The sequence below is a fragment of the Stylophora pistillata genome, chromosome 3, assembly GCF_964205215.1.
Source record: "Stylophora pistillata chromosome 3, jaStyPist1.2, whole genome shotgun sequence".
Lineage (NCBI taxonomy): Eukaryota > Metazoa > Cnidaria > Anthozoa > Scleractinia > Pocilloporidae > Stylophora > Stylophora pistillata.
This window is the reverse complement of record NC_142521.1, coordinates 32,207,611-32,221,771: the sequence shown is the minus strand read 5'-3', so window position 1 is coordinate 32,221,771 and position 14,161 is coordinate 32,207,611. Positions and strand designations below refer to the sequence as shown.

At 37.7% G+C, this 14,161-nt stretch overlaps 3 protein-coding genes across 3 annotated transcripts; 1 reads left to right on the top strand and 2 right to left on the bottom strand.

The window, feature by feature from the left end:
* Positions 1 to 298: 298 nt before the first annotated feature.
* LOC111329627 (adenosine receptor A1-like) lies at positions 299 to 3,106 on the top strand. Its single transcript, XM_022934371.2, has 2 exons — positions 299 to 427; positions 1,265 to 3,106. The coding sequence occupies exons 1-2, from the start codon at positions 317 to 319 to the stop codon at positions 2,204 to 2,206; spliced, it is 1,053 nt and encodes a 350-aa protein (XP_022790106.2). The 5' UTR covers positions 299 to 316; the 3' UTR covers positions 2,207 to 3,106.
* Positions 3,107 to 3,163: 57 nt separating this feature from the next.
* On the bottom strand, positions 3,164 to 3,895 carry LOC148735664 (beta-1 adrenergic receptor-like). The gene has a single exon (XM_088752979.1). The coding sequence runs from the start codon at positions 3,893 to 3,895 to the stop codon at positions 3,164 to 3,166; it is 732 nt and encodes a 243-aa protein (XP_088609105.1).
* Positions 3,896 to 7,900: 4,005 nt separating this feature from the next.
* On the bottom strand, positions 7,901 to 8,886 carry LOC148735663 (adenosine receptor A2a-like). The gene has a single exon (XM_088751901.1). It carries the CDS (start codon positions 8,740 to 8,742, stop codon positions 7,945 to 7,947), a length of 798 nt encoding a protein of 265 aa, XP_088608027.1. The 5' UTR covers positions 8,743 to 8,886; the 3' UTR covers positions 7,901 to 7,944.
* Between the last annotated feature and the right edge of the window lie 5,275 nt (positions 8,887 to 14,161).

Below are 14,161 nucleotides of genomic sequence, written 5' to 3'. Positions count from 1 at the left end.
TTCTAATAAAGGTTAAGTTTTCAACACAGCGATAATTCTTTCCCTTTAACTTTGGGAAGCGTGATAACAGATAAGCAATTAAACGTTGCAATTGTTTTCGGTTTTGAGGAGGAAAACACATTTCTTGCTATAAAAGAATAGGTTTGAAAAGTGAGGTAAATTAATTTAAATATGAAAAGGAGAGATGACGTGAGCACGACTGCAAAACGCTTTGACGCACTTTATCCTTCCGTATTCCTGTTTTTTTATTTAACTGAGTATTGGCTTTTACAGCATTTTCACAATCATATTGGTTGTCGCTTACAGCACGTAAAAAATGCTTGGAGATTACCTTTATATTTCACTTGCTCATATCTTTGGATGCTTGATAAGCTTATCTCCATCAGTAACGATATCGTGCTCTAACTGCATGACTCACACATTTAAGGTGAGAACTTTTTACTCGATGATGGCAATTTTCATTTTCATGATTTATATTGGGTTTGTGGTTAAGATTGCTATCTAGGCCAAAACTTTAATATACTTAAGCTGATTTCGATCAGCGTATGGTTTTCATCCACTTTTAAAGGCTTTAGATTGTAACCTTTGGCAAAGATAACCTCTACACAGGCAGTAAACTGAGTAAAGGTTTAGTACGATATAACGCTACTCAAAAGCTAAGATGTGTTAGATTAACGGTTACTAAGTGTTAATCCTAAATCAGTCTGAAAGCGATTGTCTTTATTTTTCCTCATATATTGTTTCCTTCCCTGTAGTCTCGACAAAAACAGAAATAACTATAAAGTAAAGAAGATTAAGAATCGGTTTGTCATGAAAAGATCTGTTCAAAAAGTGATATTAAGCTGACGGTCAAAACTAAATGAATGAAAATTTTAGTTCTCGACTTCAAATCGATAAGCAATTTGCCACTAGCGATAAGTTTCTTTCATATCTATCAAACCCTTGTTTCAAACAGTTGTGTAGTCAAACGATCAAGCACGCATTCATCATAATTTGGTATGAAAAAAGAAAAAATAATAACACCCACAACATTGAGTGGCTCTAGATTAAATAGGGCTTTTACCTAGCTTTCTTACGTTGATTTCAATTACAATTACCTCCATTCACGGTGGACTACGAGATGACAAATTGGCTTTCTCCAAGTGACCAAAATAACAACTTTGATAGAATTAAAACTTACAAACACGAGGCAGTTCTTCTCCTTTGCGAGCTTTTAATTTTTCATGATACGATGAGTCAATATAATTATTCCTCTATGTTTCAGGAACTACTGCTTAAACCTGCATTGAACATGAACTTCCACAGATGGAATATTTTTTGGAGTATATGTTTTGCATCGGTAGCAGTTGTAACCATCGTTGGTAACTGTCTCTCCATTTCAGTTCTGCTGAGGCGAAGACTTCGTAAACGACCTCATTATCTACTTGTAGAATTGGCCCTTGCTGATCTCTTGGTTGGAATATTTGCGATACCGATTCTTATGATAACCTCTATCTCGCAGGAAAGAGTTTTGTCACAGTTCGTTTCTGATTGCGTCGACATGTTCACAGGTCTTTGGTCAGTATTTACCTTGGCTTTAATCTCTATTGAACGGCTTTACGCTATTTCCCATCCCCTCCACCATCGACAGCTCTCCCTTAAAAGCTACATCATTGCCATGGTAATGCCATGGGTATTCTCTATTATCGTGACGTCAACGCGAGTGCTGCTTTATTTTGGCATCATGACAACTCAGCATTTCGTAGCTGTTATAATTGTCAGCCTATCGACTCCATTGTTGACATCTTTCATCGCCTACGGCATCATCGGGAATTTGCAAGCTTCCAGACCACTAAATGACTTGAGAACTAGAAGTAACTCTAAGTTAGCTTATGTACTGCTCTTGATAACGGGAACGTTTGTCCTAACATGGCTTCCGTTTCAAATTTTGGTTATAGTTTTTAATATCTGCATATCCTGTCGAGGCATTCCTGGTGTGATAGTTTACGTAATCAAGCTTCTCCAGTTTAGTAATTCTTTCATCAATTTTATCATCTACTGTTTACGAATGCCAAATTATAGGAAAATAGTTCTTGAAATTATTGTGAGACTCAAATGCAGTCTTACTGGGAAACGGGAGCTTAAACCTACTATATTCAAGCAGTCCAATATCTCCCTTATTTCCTTCACCAGCACGCTGACTTTACATAACATGAAAAACACGTAATATCTCACTTATTTCTTTCACCGGCTCACCGACTTTACATAACATGAAAACATGTAATATCTCCCTTATTTCCTTCACCAGCACGCTGACTTTACATAACATGAAAAACATGTAATATCTCCCTTATTTCCTTCACCAGCACACTGACTTTACATAACAAGAAAAACATAAATATCTCACTTATTTCCTTCACCAGCACACTAACTTTACACAACATGAAAAACATAATATGAAAATAGTCCAATAGGGTATTACTAGAGAATGAATCGAAGGAATAAACATTTACTTTTTCTACATTAAAAAACAAAATGAAAGGAAAAGAGTAAAAAGTTATGAGTTTTTTTTTTATCAATAATACATTTTTTGGAAACCATACTGTGGTCCACAGGTCATCTCTGTGATCACACCTCTGACTCAGTCATTTTAACGTCATGTTTATATAATGCATTTCTCCCTGCATGGAAAAGAAAAAATAGTTGCGGTGAGCTCCGTCAGCGATCAATGTTTACAGCAGTCCCGTGGATGAGAACGTGTAGGAAGATGTAGTGAGATCGTAGAGGAGGATGTATGTAAAAAATTTAGCACCTTGACCTCTTGGCATTCGAACCCATTCTCTATTAATGTTGAAGGTCTAGCTCAAAGTCGTAGTGTAAAGTTGTCTGTTGGTACTTCATAAAAAGAAGAATAGTCAAGGAATTCTTTGTCAATTTTTTCCCTCATAGATACAACTATTCAATAAAATATCTGTTACATAAGAGACGTGGCGGTGAATTTGGGTGCTTTTGTTCAGCTATTGCACAGTAATGCTTTGTTTCTGTGGTGGCATGAGTCCATTATATTTATGGAGTGATGATAACTCGGGTCGGCAGATGATGAGGAGTATAGTAATGTCATTACTAAACTGCGGCCTTCGCTCTCCTCCCTTCCAAAGAAAGATTTATAAGTGCCTGTTTGAACTCAGTTATTCTGAAATGATAGACAATAAACTTGATGATATAATACTACCACAGGGAGTTGTCGACAAGGAATACAGAGGTTGAGGAAAACAACCAAAACCTCAAATGGCAGACACGCGACGAGGAAACACATTGTCAGCAACAATAAAGTTTTGCTTAATTTCTCGTCACTTCTAGTTCTATGTGGATTCGGTAATCGAGATTGAATTATTTTCCAGATAAAGCGGTAACAATGAATCATAATAGCAAACGGGCTGCTGAAAGAAATTATTACAAAGATGATAAAATGACACCGAGTTATGACAGAAAAGTATAGGAAAAGTCTTGTCGACGAAACCATCGCAGCTAAAATCCATGGTAGGGTAATACCAGCAACATAAATCCAGTTACTAAGCGACCGGTGACGTAGGGGCCAACCAATGGCGTGCATTCTTTCCAAAGAAACTAAGGCAAAGATGAAAATCGATGCGAGTCCAGAAAACATGTCGATACTGTCAAACAAAACAATGAAGAATGTTGCGGTGTATTGGACGTGCAACGTTATGTAAAGTGGAATGAATAATAGTCCAACCAACAAATCTACGGTGGCTAAACCTATCAACAGAAAGTGTGGACGCTTGCAAAGCCTGCATGTGGAAAATATGACGATGGCTAGCGAGTTTCCAGTGAAGATGACGAAGGCCAGTATACCAAAGGATAGGCTCCAGAACATGTTCCAAGTGTTGAAGTCCATGTTTTCACCAGATTATCTCGGATTCCCTAAAAATTAGCAGTTTGTATTAAATTGATAATGAAAAAACCTTTAAATATACAAATCGAACAGTCAATCAACTTTATTTAGCTAGAGTATCACTTAATAGTATTATGACCGAGAAACTGAAGGACCACGATCCTAACAACAGCTACAGCAATTAATCTGAACAAAAACACTATCCACATGTTTAGTTTTAAAAGAAATAAGAAAAATGCCAAAAAATATATTGGACAGCTTAGTAAAATTAAATGCAGTCGGACTAAAATAGTCCACTATTTCATCTTGATAAAAAATAAAAATAAAAATGAAAATAGGAAATATTGCTTCGGTTGAAAATTATTGGATTTCTTTCTTGTTGTACGAGCAAATTCGGCGCAATTGAAACAATTTTTGAAATAGCATTTGCTGAGAATAGCCTATCTTGATATTTCTTCGCAGCACGAGTGGACATTGAAAAATTGTTCCTTTTATATCGCGTTTATCACCGATACATTTAACAGTTTCCTATATGACGTTTCTTTATTAAAAAATATTATATTACAATAAATTTTAAGGCAAAAGTAGAGCACTGATTTCATAGAAGTGCTTGAGAAAAAAAAGCTTCAAATAGACAGGCATAGATATATTGAAATCACACACACAAAAAAAAACATTCTGAAGTTTCTCTCAAGTCGTGCTAACTTTGTCCTACCTTAAGATCATTTGACCATTTCCTAAGGAAAGTCCAGGTCACTGAAGTTCATTTACATAGGGTATTTCACATAGTTTTTACAATGTTTTTCTAAGCGCACGGCTCTATCCATATACTACGTGCGGCGTCAAGCTGAAATTATGTAGATATAAAACATGATTATCAATAATTATCAATGACCATGACATCATTTAGTCAAGGATATAGATTTGCCTTGTAGAAATAATCATTTATTTTTCCAAAACTTATGCAGGCAACGGTTTCACTCCTTTTATCCTCTTAAGCTGTTTGAATGTAACAGAAAAATGCTTAATTGCGTAAAATTTTTACCTTAAACATTTTATCCGTTAGGAAGTCCAATACAAAACAATTTCTCCACCTTTTTTCGGCAATTTTGCCTACGCTTCCAAGTTATTCAAATGAGGTATACACGTTCATGTTACTTTTCGAGTCATTATAAATTTAATCTAAACTCCAAAAAAATAAATTGAGTTTGTTGACACATTGCTATGCTTACAATTTGCACGTCTTCTTCGCCCAAAGCTAATAATTCTACGATGTATTTACGTAAGGTTTCCAAAGGTTGATGGGATTATGTTGTGCAAATTTTATAAACTTATCTTCTTAAGTGCTTCCCGAGTGAAAAAAAAAAGACACTTGGTAACGAGGATAATCGGGAATGTGCCCATGATCATGATCCTATTTTCCTACTTCCTGTCAGCAGCTGCAAATACAAACGAGCCGAACTCAGTCAAGGGAATGGAAAGCGCCTCGTCATTGGGAGAAACAAAACTAAGCGAACTATACCAACACTTGTTTCAATTTAAGATGAAAAAGTACAGTTCATCAAGAACGTTTCCTTTAGCATTGATTAAAAATTGGACCCCTAGAACTACAACGACGAGAAATAGCAGCGCAAGCTCAATTTACGACGCTTTATGATGGTTCAGGCACACACTCTCTTACTGAGCAAACATCATAACTAAGTTTAAATGCTGCGCTTCGTCTACTTTTCTTCTGATCCATTAGATTGAAATAATGCAAAGGTCTGCGAGATTTTGATTAATATCCGTACACAGTGGGTTTTCACGTTCATAAGGCATTTTCATACACATAAGTTTTTTTGCTTGTGCGTTTACTTGTTTGTCTGCATGTTGAAAAAAAATTACCAGACAAAGTGCTTGGCTGTATCACGAAAACATTGACAAAGGAGTTAATAAACTGAGATCTAAACGTGCGGAGCTAAGGAAGGCCATCTCCAAAACGACATGCAAAATACGAATACAATGTTAACAACCTGATGTGGACTTCTATTGAAGAATATCAAAGTCTCGATTAATGTTTTGCGTATTTTTTTATCCTTATTCTCTGCCTGCACTTTAATCGGAAGTAGGTGATGTTGTGCCTTCAAATTTACAGTAAAATTGATAACTGAGTGGTGATTAGAAGGGGAGCTAAGATAAATGTGCTTGCCATGAATGAGAATTGCAAAGGAGAAAAACAAAATTGAGGGAATGAGCATTCTTGGTAGCAGATAAGCCATAAGGTGACGTGCATCACAACAGAGAAAACCTAGATAGATAGATAGTTTATTAAAACTGCATCGCAGCCAAAGGCTGACTTACGCAATAATTTACAAAAACTTTACAATACTTGGAAATTACAAATGAATCCTAGACAATAAATCGAAAAATGATTTTTAGGATAATATTAAATAATTCTACAAATGAACCCTACATAATAAATCGAAAACTGAATTTTAGGATAATATTAAAAAATCCTATTTATTCATATAAATATGTTAAAATGTAAAGCATGAACATTAGCTATCGCCTGCGCGTGACTTTCTCAGCCCTTCACTACTACCTCAAACACCGTGGTGTCGTTCACATATTTCCATTGCTGTGCGTTCGTATCAAGGTCGTTAATCATTAGGACGAACAACCATGGGCCTAGCTTGGTACCCTGTGGTACGCCAGCGGGTACTGGGCCCCATTCAGAGAAACGCTCTGATGCAAGTTTAATCCGCTGGGATCTGTCCGATAAAAAATCTATAATCCAGTCGATAATGCTAGCTGGTAATTTACACTGGTTACGAAACTTTCTAACGAGGATACTATGATCTATCAAATCAAACGCTTTTCGGTAGTCCAAAATATTATTCTCTTGGTGGCTGTCTTAAATACCCAAGGACCAGCTGTGCAGCATATTAATTAGCGTCATTGTAGTTGAGGAATTTGGGATGGTTCCGTACTGGTTGTCATCGAGGATGTTTATGGCCGCAGGTTTCACGAAACCATCCACGACGAACTCTTCCCCCACTTTAGAAATACAGGGGGTCAGGGATATCTGTCTCAATTGCTTTTTATTGGCCACCACTGAATAAAAGCGTTGATGCTCCTAACAGGCAGCACGCACCGACGATAGCTCCGCAATGTTAACGTATTCTGTACTTTAACATTTTGTATATTAGTCTAAAACTCAACCAGAATTTATCAGAATCATCGTTTCAAGCTTTAATGGCGTTATACTACAGAGAAAACCTAACAAGTTTAGAGGTAGAAAACTCTCAGGTGTTACTTCCCTGGCATTGAAATTATGTATCAGTATATAGCCTCGCGAAAGGATTTCAAACGAAAAGTCAACTGGGACCGAGAATAAAATCACGAATGAGTCAGCAATAATCAGACTTACCAATTTATTGCCTATTTTGAGTCAGGATCGTTTTTATTTGACAAAAGCTGCCTTGCTGTCTTACTATACTATACTTACTTACCGTCTTACCATTTTCATTTCACCATGTAATGCGTACCGTTCTGACGAAAAAAAAAACTAAGCAAGCCTAATTTTGAAAGGGAAAGACGATTGAACGCTAAACAGCTGTTGTACCATAACAAAGATAAAAAGGTTAAATTTTGGTTTTGGGACAGTATTAGCCCATTGTTTACAATAAATACTACATCAACAAGGGCAACAATATTGAATTTCGACCCGGACAATCTTATGTAATGAACCACGGACCAAAATTCATCGATTGCGTCACGAATGAAAGAAGTTTACATTTAGTAGGCCACTTCAAAGCAGAGGAGGTTATCCTTTCGCTTTATTTAATACTCTTCGGAACAAGAAATACTAGTATGTCACAGTCTTTAGCCTTTTCTTTTATTTGAATAAGTATTGGTGACATAGTCAGCGATATGGCTGAAAAACTCCCATTCCTTTTGCAGATTACACATACTTGAGATGTTCGTTGTCTCATTCGAAAAAGGAGACAGGTTCATTGGTTATGAACATGTAAGAGTTTCTCCCTCACTTAAAGTTCTCTCTGAAGCTCCGCCTAGGTGAAGAAGGAGAAATGGGCCTCTCTGAAATCGGGGATCCTCAAGGAATAGACAATTAAGTTGATGAAAGAGTTAGTGAACTGCATTATCTTTATGATATATACTACTATGAACGTGTAGGGCCACCATTCGCAGGACCTGCATAATATAAATATAATGCTTATAATCAGGTGGGGATCCCAGGTTATAAGGAAAGCTCCCGTTATGATAAACAGCGTTTTTGCCAACTTCTTGTCTTGATCGTCTGCCTGTAATTCGCTTGGAAGTCGACGACGTTGTTTTCTCCATATAAGAATATAAGCGATGATCGTTATAAGAAGGGGACTGACGAAAAATGTGGTTATCATTATCGAGAAGACCAACAAGGATATGACGTGGAAGTGAATGAGCAGCCTGAAGGACATTCCCAGCAAACCAAAGGCCCACAGGATTCCAATCACGCAAGTGTAGAAACGCAGTGTCAGAGTTCGGTGGCGGAGAGGCCATAAAATGGCGTGCATTCTCTCCAGTGAGATGCTAGCGAGGGTAAAGATAGACACTACACCAGTAAAAATGTCTATACATTGAAATCGGAGTTCCTGCAAATATTCTTGATGGATAACAACAGCAATATACGGAGGAACTGATAAGTTCCCACTAATGTGTCCCAAGCTTAAAATCAAGAAACGAGCACGATCCAGAAGTTTCCGTTTTACAAATATTGCAATGGTAGCTAGATTACCTACAGTTATCACGATCGCTATCAAACTGTATGTTACAGTCCAGAAAATGTTCCAGTGAGAGAAGAAATCCATTAACCAGGTTCGCTTTCCCTGAAATATGAAAACAGATGACAATCTTATGGAACCTTATGGAGGAACTTTAACTGAATTTCATTTTGTAATATATACTAAAACAGAGGATAGTGTTGGAGGCGAGCGCTGATTGCCTTCTCTAACTCCAAAGACGTCATGCGGTATTTTGACAAATCTGTAAGGCGATTCAAAATTTAAACAACGAGTTTGTATTCGTATTCCACTTCGATGAAAAGTTATTAACCAAGTCTTTATGCAGTAACACATGTTAAGTTACTGCATGTGGCATATCTAATTATTGGTCTGACAAGCCTGGAATACAAGTAAGCAATGAAACCTGCTGTAGCCTACCTGAGGGAAAGAATTCTATGACCACATTCTAGAACAAGAATACATCGTTTAAAAGAAGAACTTCACAAGCTCAACAAAACGAGTGCCGAAAGACTAAATTAAATTGAGGGGAAATTCTGACATCTGCCTCGTCAAATTTTGAAAATCCCAAAAGGTGAAATATCTAATTGGTTCAAGCATTTCTTGTTTGGAGTGAGGTAGCCTTTATACTTTCCCGATCAATTTTAAAAAAAATGGCGTGTCTTAAAATAAAACAAAGAATTTGTTATTCATTACTTGAACTTTGCTACAACACATACTGAGTCTTGGTTTCGGGCTTCCAGTGGAGTGATAAGATATTTTTCCACGCATGCACGCAAGGAATGTGTTGAAATAGTCAACAACACAATTTAAGTCAGCAAAATCCCTTTCTTGATTCTGAAAACAATTCCGTGTTTTGTTCTCTAAATTGCTAAGAAATTCGGTTTCTAGTCCGGCTAGAACTTGGGATATTTCCTGCGAGATGGCAGAGAGGCTCGCCGGAAACGATTAATTTTTGTTGTCAACAGTTGAAGTTGAGCAATTATATAGAGTGGACTCCTAGATCAAAGGTACCGAATAAAAACAAAAGATGCGGGAACTCGTTCAAGAACAAATATGCGTCATCAACCAAGTGTGAGGTCAAGATGGCTGGATATTAGCCGAGTTTTTTTTTTTTTTTCATCTTTTTTTTTTTTTTTTGATGGCGTTTTTATGGACCTAGACGAAGTCAAGGTCGATAAAAACAGAAAAAAGTATAAATTTTTTGCTTCAAAAATTTATTGCAAATCGTATTTACATGGCGAAAACCACTTAGAAAGTAAATTTGCAATTAAGACTTACGGCAGTTTAGTCGGGAATTTCAACTCTTATTGATCGTTTTTGTCAAGTTTATACGTTTTTTTAGCAATTTCTGTAAATTTTAACGAGGACTTCGTGAAAGCTTTCCTTTAACAGATTCAAAAGAAACGAACTTAGTTAAACGAAAATATTATGTAGTGTAGTGCGACTAACACAAATAGCTGAACAGCGTTTGAACCAATGTAAGCGTTTCGGTACTGTCGTCTTTCGGTTTTCCTACTTTTTGTCGTATTTCGGTCAGATAATATCATTAAAGAATTTAATATAGTTAGTTCCTCAAACTAGAAACAAATTTCAAAAGTAATAACTCTAAAACTGACATTTATTTGCTGAAAAAGCTCTGAAAAAGACTAAAACTGATTCCTAGGCTTGCAAACTTCTCAGTGGTAGACCAATTCTGACCAAAAAGTTCGCGTCTTCTTTGTCCAACTTGCAGTATTCTTCGGTAGCGCAGTACAATTACTCATCACTTTTCTTTAAAATTTCTGCTCGAATTCTCGGTACTATTGCAATTAATTACTGGTAAATTAATTTCAGTGTTTGCTCTTTTATGAACAGCCGGCGCTTTGATTGGTTTCTCGCATTTTTTGATGAGTTTATTAGGAATCAGCGACTTGATCACAAAATAAGTAGAGATTTATCCTTCTTTGTTACACCTCACTTCTTCAGATCCGAGACAATTTTTTTGTATTCTGACATTTTGATTCAGGATCATATTCAGACACGCGTTTTTCCATTTCCTCCATTGAAAGAGTTAAAGAACCGAATTTATGACAAAAATACATTTATCACGTCGCAAATGAAACAATTATACGCCACTTACATGCAAAGAAGGTGTTTCCTTAAAAACCTTTTTTTTTAAATACTTTGCACATTAATCACTAGTATTTCACGGTTTTTACCGTTGAAGCTAGGTGCCAAAGGCAGGAAATTTTTTTCCGCTTTTCCCGGTGGATAGTTGTATTCTATGTCTGAGATGACCGTCCTAAGCACCCAGCGAGTTCTCCTCAACCATCTTTTTACGCATTGAAACGACGATCTGGCGACCAAAATTGTCTAACTAATCGCGCGGCCAAAACGATCATGCTACATAGCTGTGACGTAGGAAATAACGAAGACACGTCGGCAACTATGGTGGAGAATAGAGAAATTAAGAAGAAATGACGAACGTATTGCGCGGTCGGAGCGGCAATTGATGTTAGCTACAAGAATAATACACATTCACAGGGTATTTCTATACAGTACTTTTCAAATGATATAGCTGTATGGCCGAAATGGACGCTTTTTGATGGTCGACATCGAGGAGATTTTTAGTCTCTAAAGTCGTCGGCCTTATGCTCCGTCCCGGCTTCGAAGATGGCTGTTACGAACACATACCGCTCGTCAAGTCAGGGGTAGATGACCAATAAATATAGATAAAAAGAAAGCTGATTAAGGGGCCTGGTCCCACACTAGACAAGATTGTCTACGTTCCTTTCGTCTGGCATTTTTCAAGCGAGGAATGGTGAGCTTCTTCTACTCGTTGTTTATTTCACACGCTTGAGACGTACTCATACTCCATGTCGTTCCATATGACTACAGTTGCACCTTTTCTCGTTTGAGAATCCTACCGATTGTGATTTCTATCATTTGTAATAAAGGTCAGGTGCTTTCCTGAGCTGATCCGTATCCTTTCGCCTGAACAGTGCGAAACCTCAGTCGGATACTGGCATAAACACAAACCGGGCTTAAAGGGGCCGTGTAGTCTCCCATCTTAGGCTTACGAAAATCCAATTCACGAGCCATCGATTCCCCCCACGCCCTCAAGAAAGTAAAAGTCGCAACAATAGCATGCCATTGTGATAGCAGCAGTGCAACTTGATAAATTGTGAAGGAATAATATGTTATGGCAACAGAAACGAACACAGCTAACCATTCTTAACATAGCCTTCGCCACATAAAACTAAACACAGACGCAAAGATTTAAACATTCAGTTCCGGGAGTTTTTTTATCCTAATCTTCACCTGAACACCGCAGACGAAAAATCGTCTTTGTCATTCTTCGTCGAAATCTTCGTTTGGTGCATGCGGTTGCCCTTCGTAGGGCTGAACCATACTCGCAACTTTCATTTCTTTAGGGGATGCCTAAACAAAACTGCAAAGCGCAGCAGTTCATTAGGTGACTCGGCCGATGGACATGGCGAGGGACAAGCAGAACATGGCTAGCGAGAACCATTTGGATCTTTCGTGTGTCAAAGACTGAATGTATCGAAGAAAGATGTATAATCGAAGGCCAACAACGGTACTAGCATGGTTTGGAAGACACCTAATGTAACTTTCAACTTTTATTTAAAGACAAAGACCCTACAAGTCCAAGGTAAAGGCGTTGACGCCATAAGAGAAATACTTTTACAATCTTTGGGGGCACTCTCATCAAGACGCGACGGCCGATGAAACTGTCTTCGTAATGAAGCTGACAACTTATCTATAGATCCAGCGCCTTCAGCGCTTATTAGCGACGGTATCTCTGAGTGTACGGCACAAGATGATCTCGTCTCAGTCTCGAATGAAAATGCTGATACTTTTGTTTCGACATCACCTTCCAAACATCTGCCCTCTGGTTTCCAAAAGAAATTGGAACAGTTGTCCGAAGAAATTGATTTGCTTAATCAAGAAAACCGCCATTATGCAAATCAGCTCCAGGCTATTAATGATTTGAAACAAAGCCCTATCACCGCTTTCGAACTTCAAAAGAAAATAACTGAGATGTCCGAAGAGCTTGAATTGCTAAAGCGAGAAAACCGCCATTATACAATCCAACTTCAGAATGCTGATGAAGAAAAACAAAGCCTAATCACCTCTTTGCGTCTTTGGCTAACGAGCTACGAATCTCAAATAGGTGTCAACATGAACATGCTGACACCCGTCTACTTGCTGAAAACAAAAGTCTTCAAGAATCTATAAACATTCTAAACGCTGACAACCAACTCTTGTCTACCAAGGTGACCGAATTATCAAATCGGCTTGAATAGCAGGTCCTTAACGGCCAAAATCAAGACCAAGCTTCTCATTTCGTGGAGGCTAAATCCAAAAAGAAAAAGAAAAAGTCAAGAGGCTCCAAATCTCCTCAAGGGCAACAAGCTGCCACCGGTATGAATCAATAGAATCAAGAGCATGTGGCACCTCAGCGTAATGATACAACAGTCATTATTGGAGACTCGAGTATCAAAGGGTTACGTAATGATCTGTTAAGCCGTGCAACCAAACGTCGTGTTACTGTTCGAAGCTTTCCCGGTGCCTCATCTAGCGACATGAGGCACTATCTGCAGCCATCTCTTCAGCTCGAGCCTAGTGAAATTATTCTTCACGCGGGTACCAATGACCTTGGAGATTTCTCTCCGCGTGATGTTGCTGAAAAGCTGGTTGACTTGGGAAACCTTGCTTCTTCGTCCTCTCAAAGCACTAAAGTCACAATCTCAGCCTTGACGCAACGCTTTGATGATGAGTCTCTCGGGAAAAAAGTATCGGAATGCAACAAAATCATCAAATATTTTTGCAACCAAAACGGTTGGGTTCTTGTCCAACACTCGAATATTGACTTCTCCTGCGTCAATAGTCAGAAACTACACCTAAGGTAGAAAAGGTATTGCAATCTTAGCGAGTAATTTTGTCAATCACTTAACTAATTGATGCATTGTATGCACATTAACTGAAGTTGAAGCAAATTTAACCTCGTCTCCTAATAATGCCTCTGATATTCTTCATCCCATAATAGTGCCAAAAGGCCGCGGTTTTAAAATGGCGTGTTTAAATATTAATAGCCTTACTAAACACATTGATGAACTTCGTATTGTTCTAAGTAATCAGTCTGTTGACATTTTAGCTATTAATGGAACTAAACTTGATGGCAGTATTTGTGATAATGAGGCAACAGTAGAGGGCTACAATATTATCCTCCGAGACAGATTAGCCAATGACAGATCTGGCGGTGGCATTTGCTTTTATATTAGATCTAATATTAAGTATTTTTTGCGGGAGAACCTAGCAATGGACCGTCTCGAAATACTATCTATCGAAGTTCGCAAGCTTAGTACTAAGCTATTTGTAATCACAACTTGGTATAGACCCCCTAACTCTACAGTGGATCTTTTCTCTCATCTTGATATACTTTTAAGGAAATTAGATACTGTAAATATCGAGCATTATTTAA

Coding starts and splice junctions, on each gene's coding strand:
- LOC111329627 (XM_022934371.2), top strand. CDS start 317: ATGCTTGGAGATTACCTTTATATTTCACTTGCTCATATCTTTGGATGC. Junction 428..1,264: donor GCATGACTCACACATTTAAG/GTGAGAACTTTT, acceptor TCTATGTTTCAG/GAACTACTGCTTAAACCTGC.
- LOC148735664 (XM_088752979.1), bottom strand. CDS start 3,895: ATGGACTTCAACACTTGGAACATGTTCTGGAGCCTATCCTTTGGTATA.
- LOC148735663 (XM_088751901.1), bottom strand. CDS start 8,742: ATGGATTTCTTCTCTCACTGGAACATTTTCTGGACTGTAACATACAGT.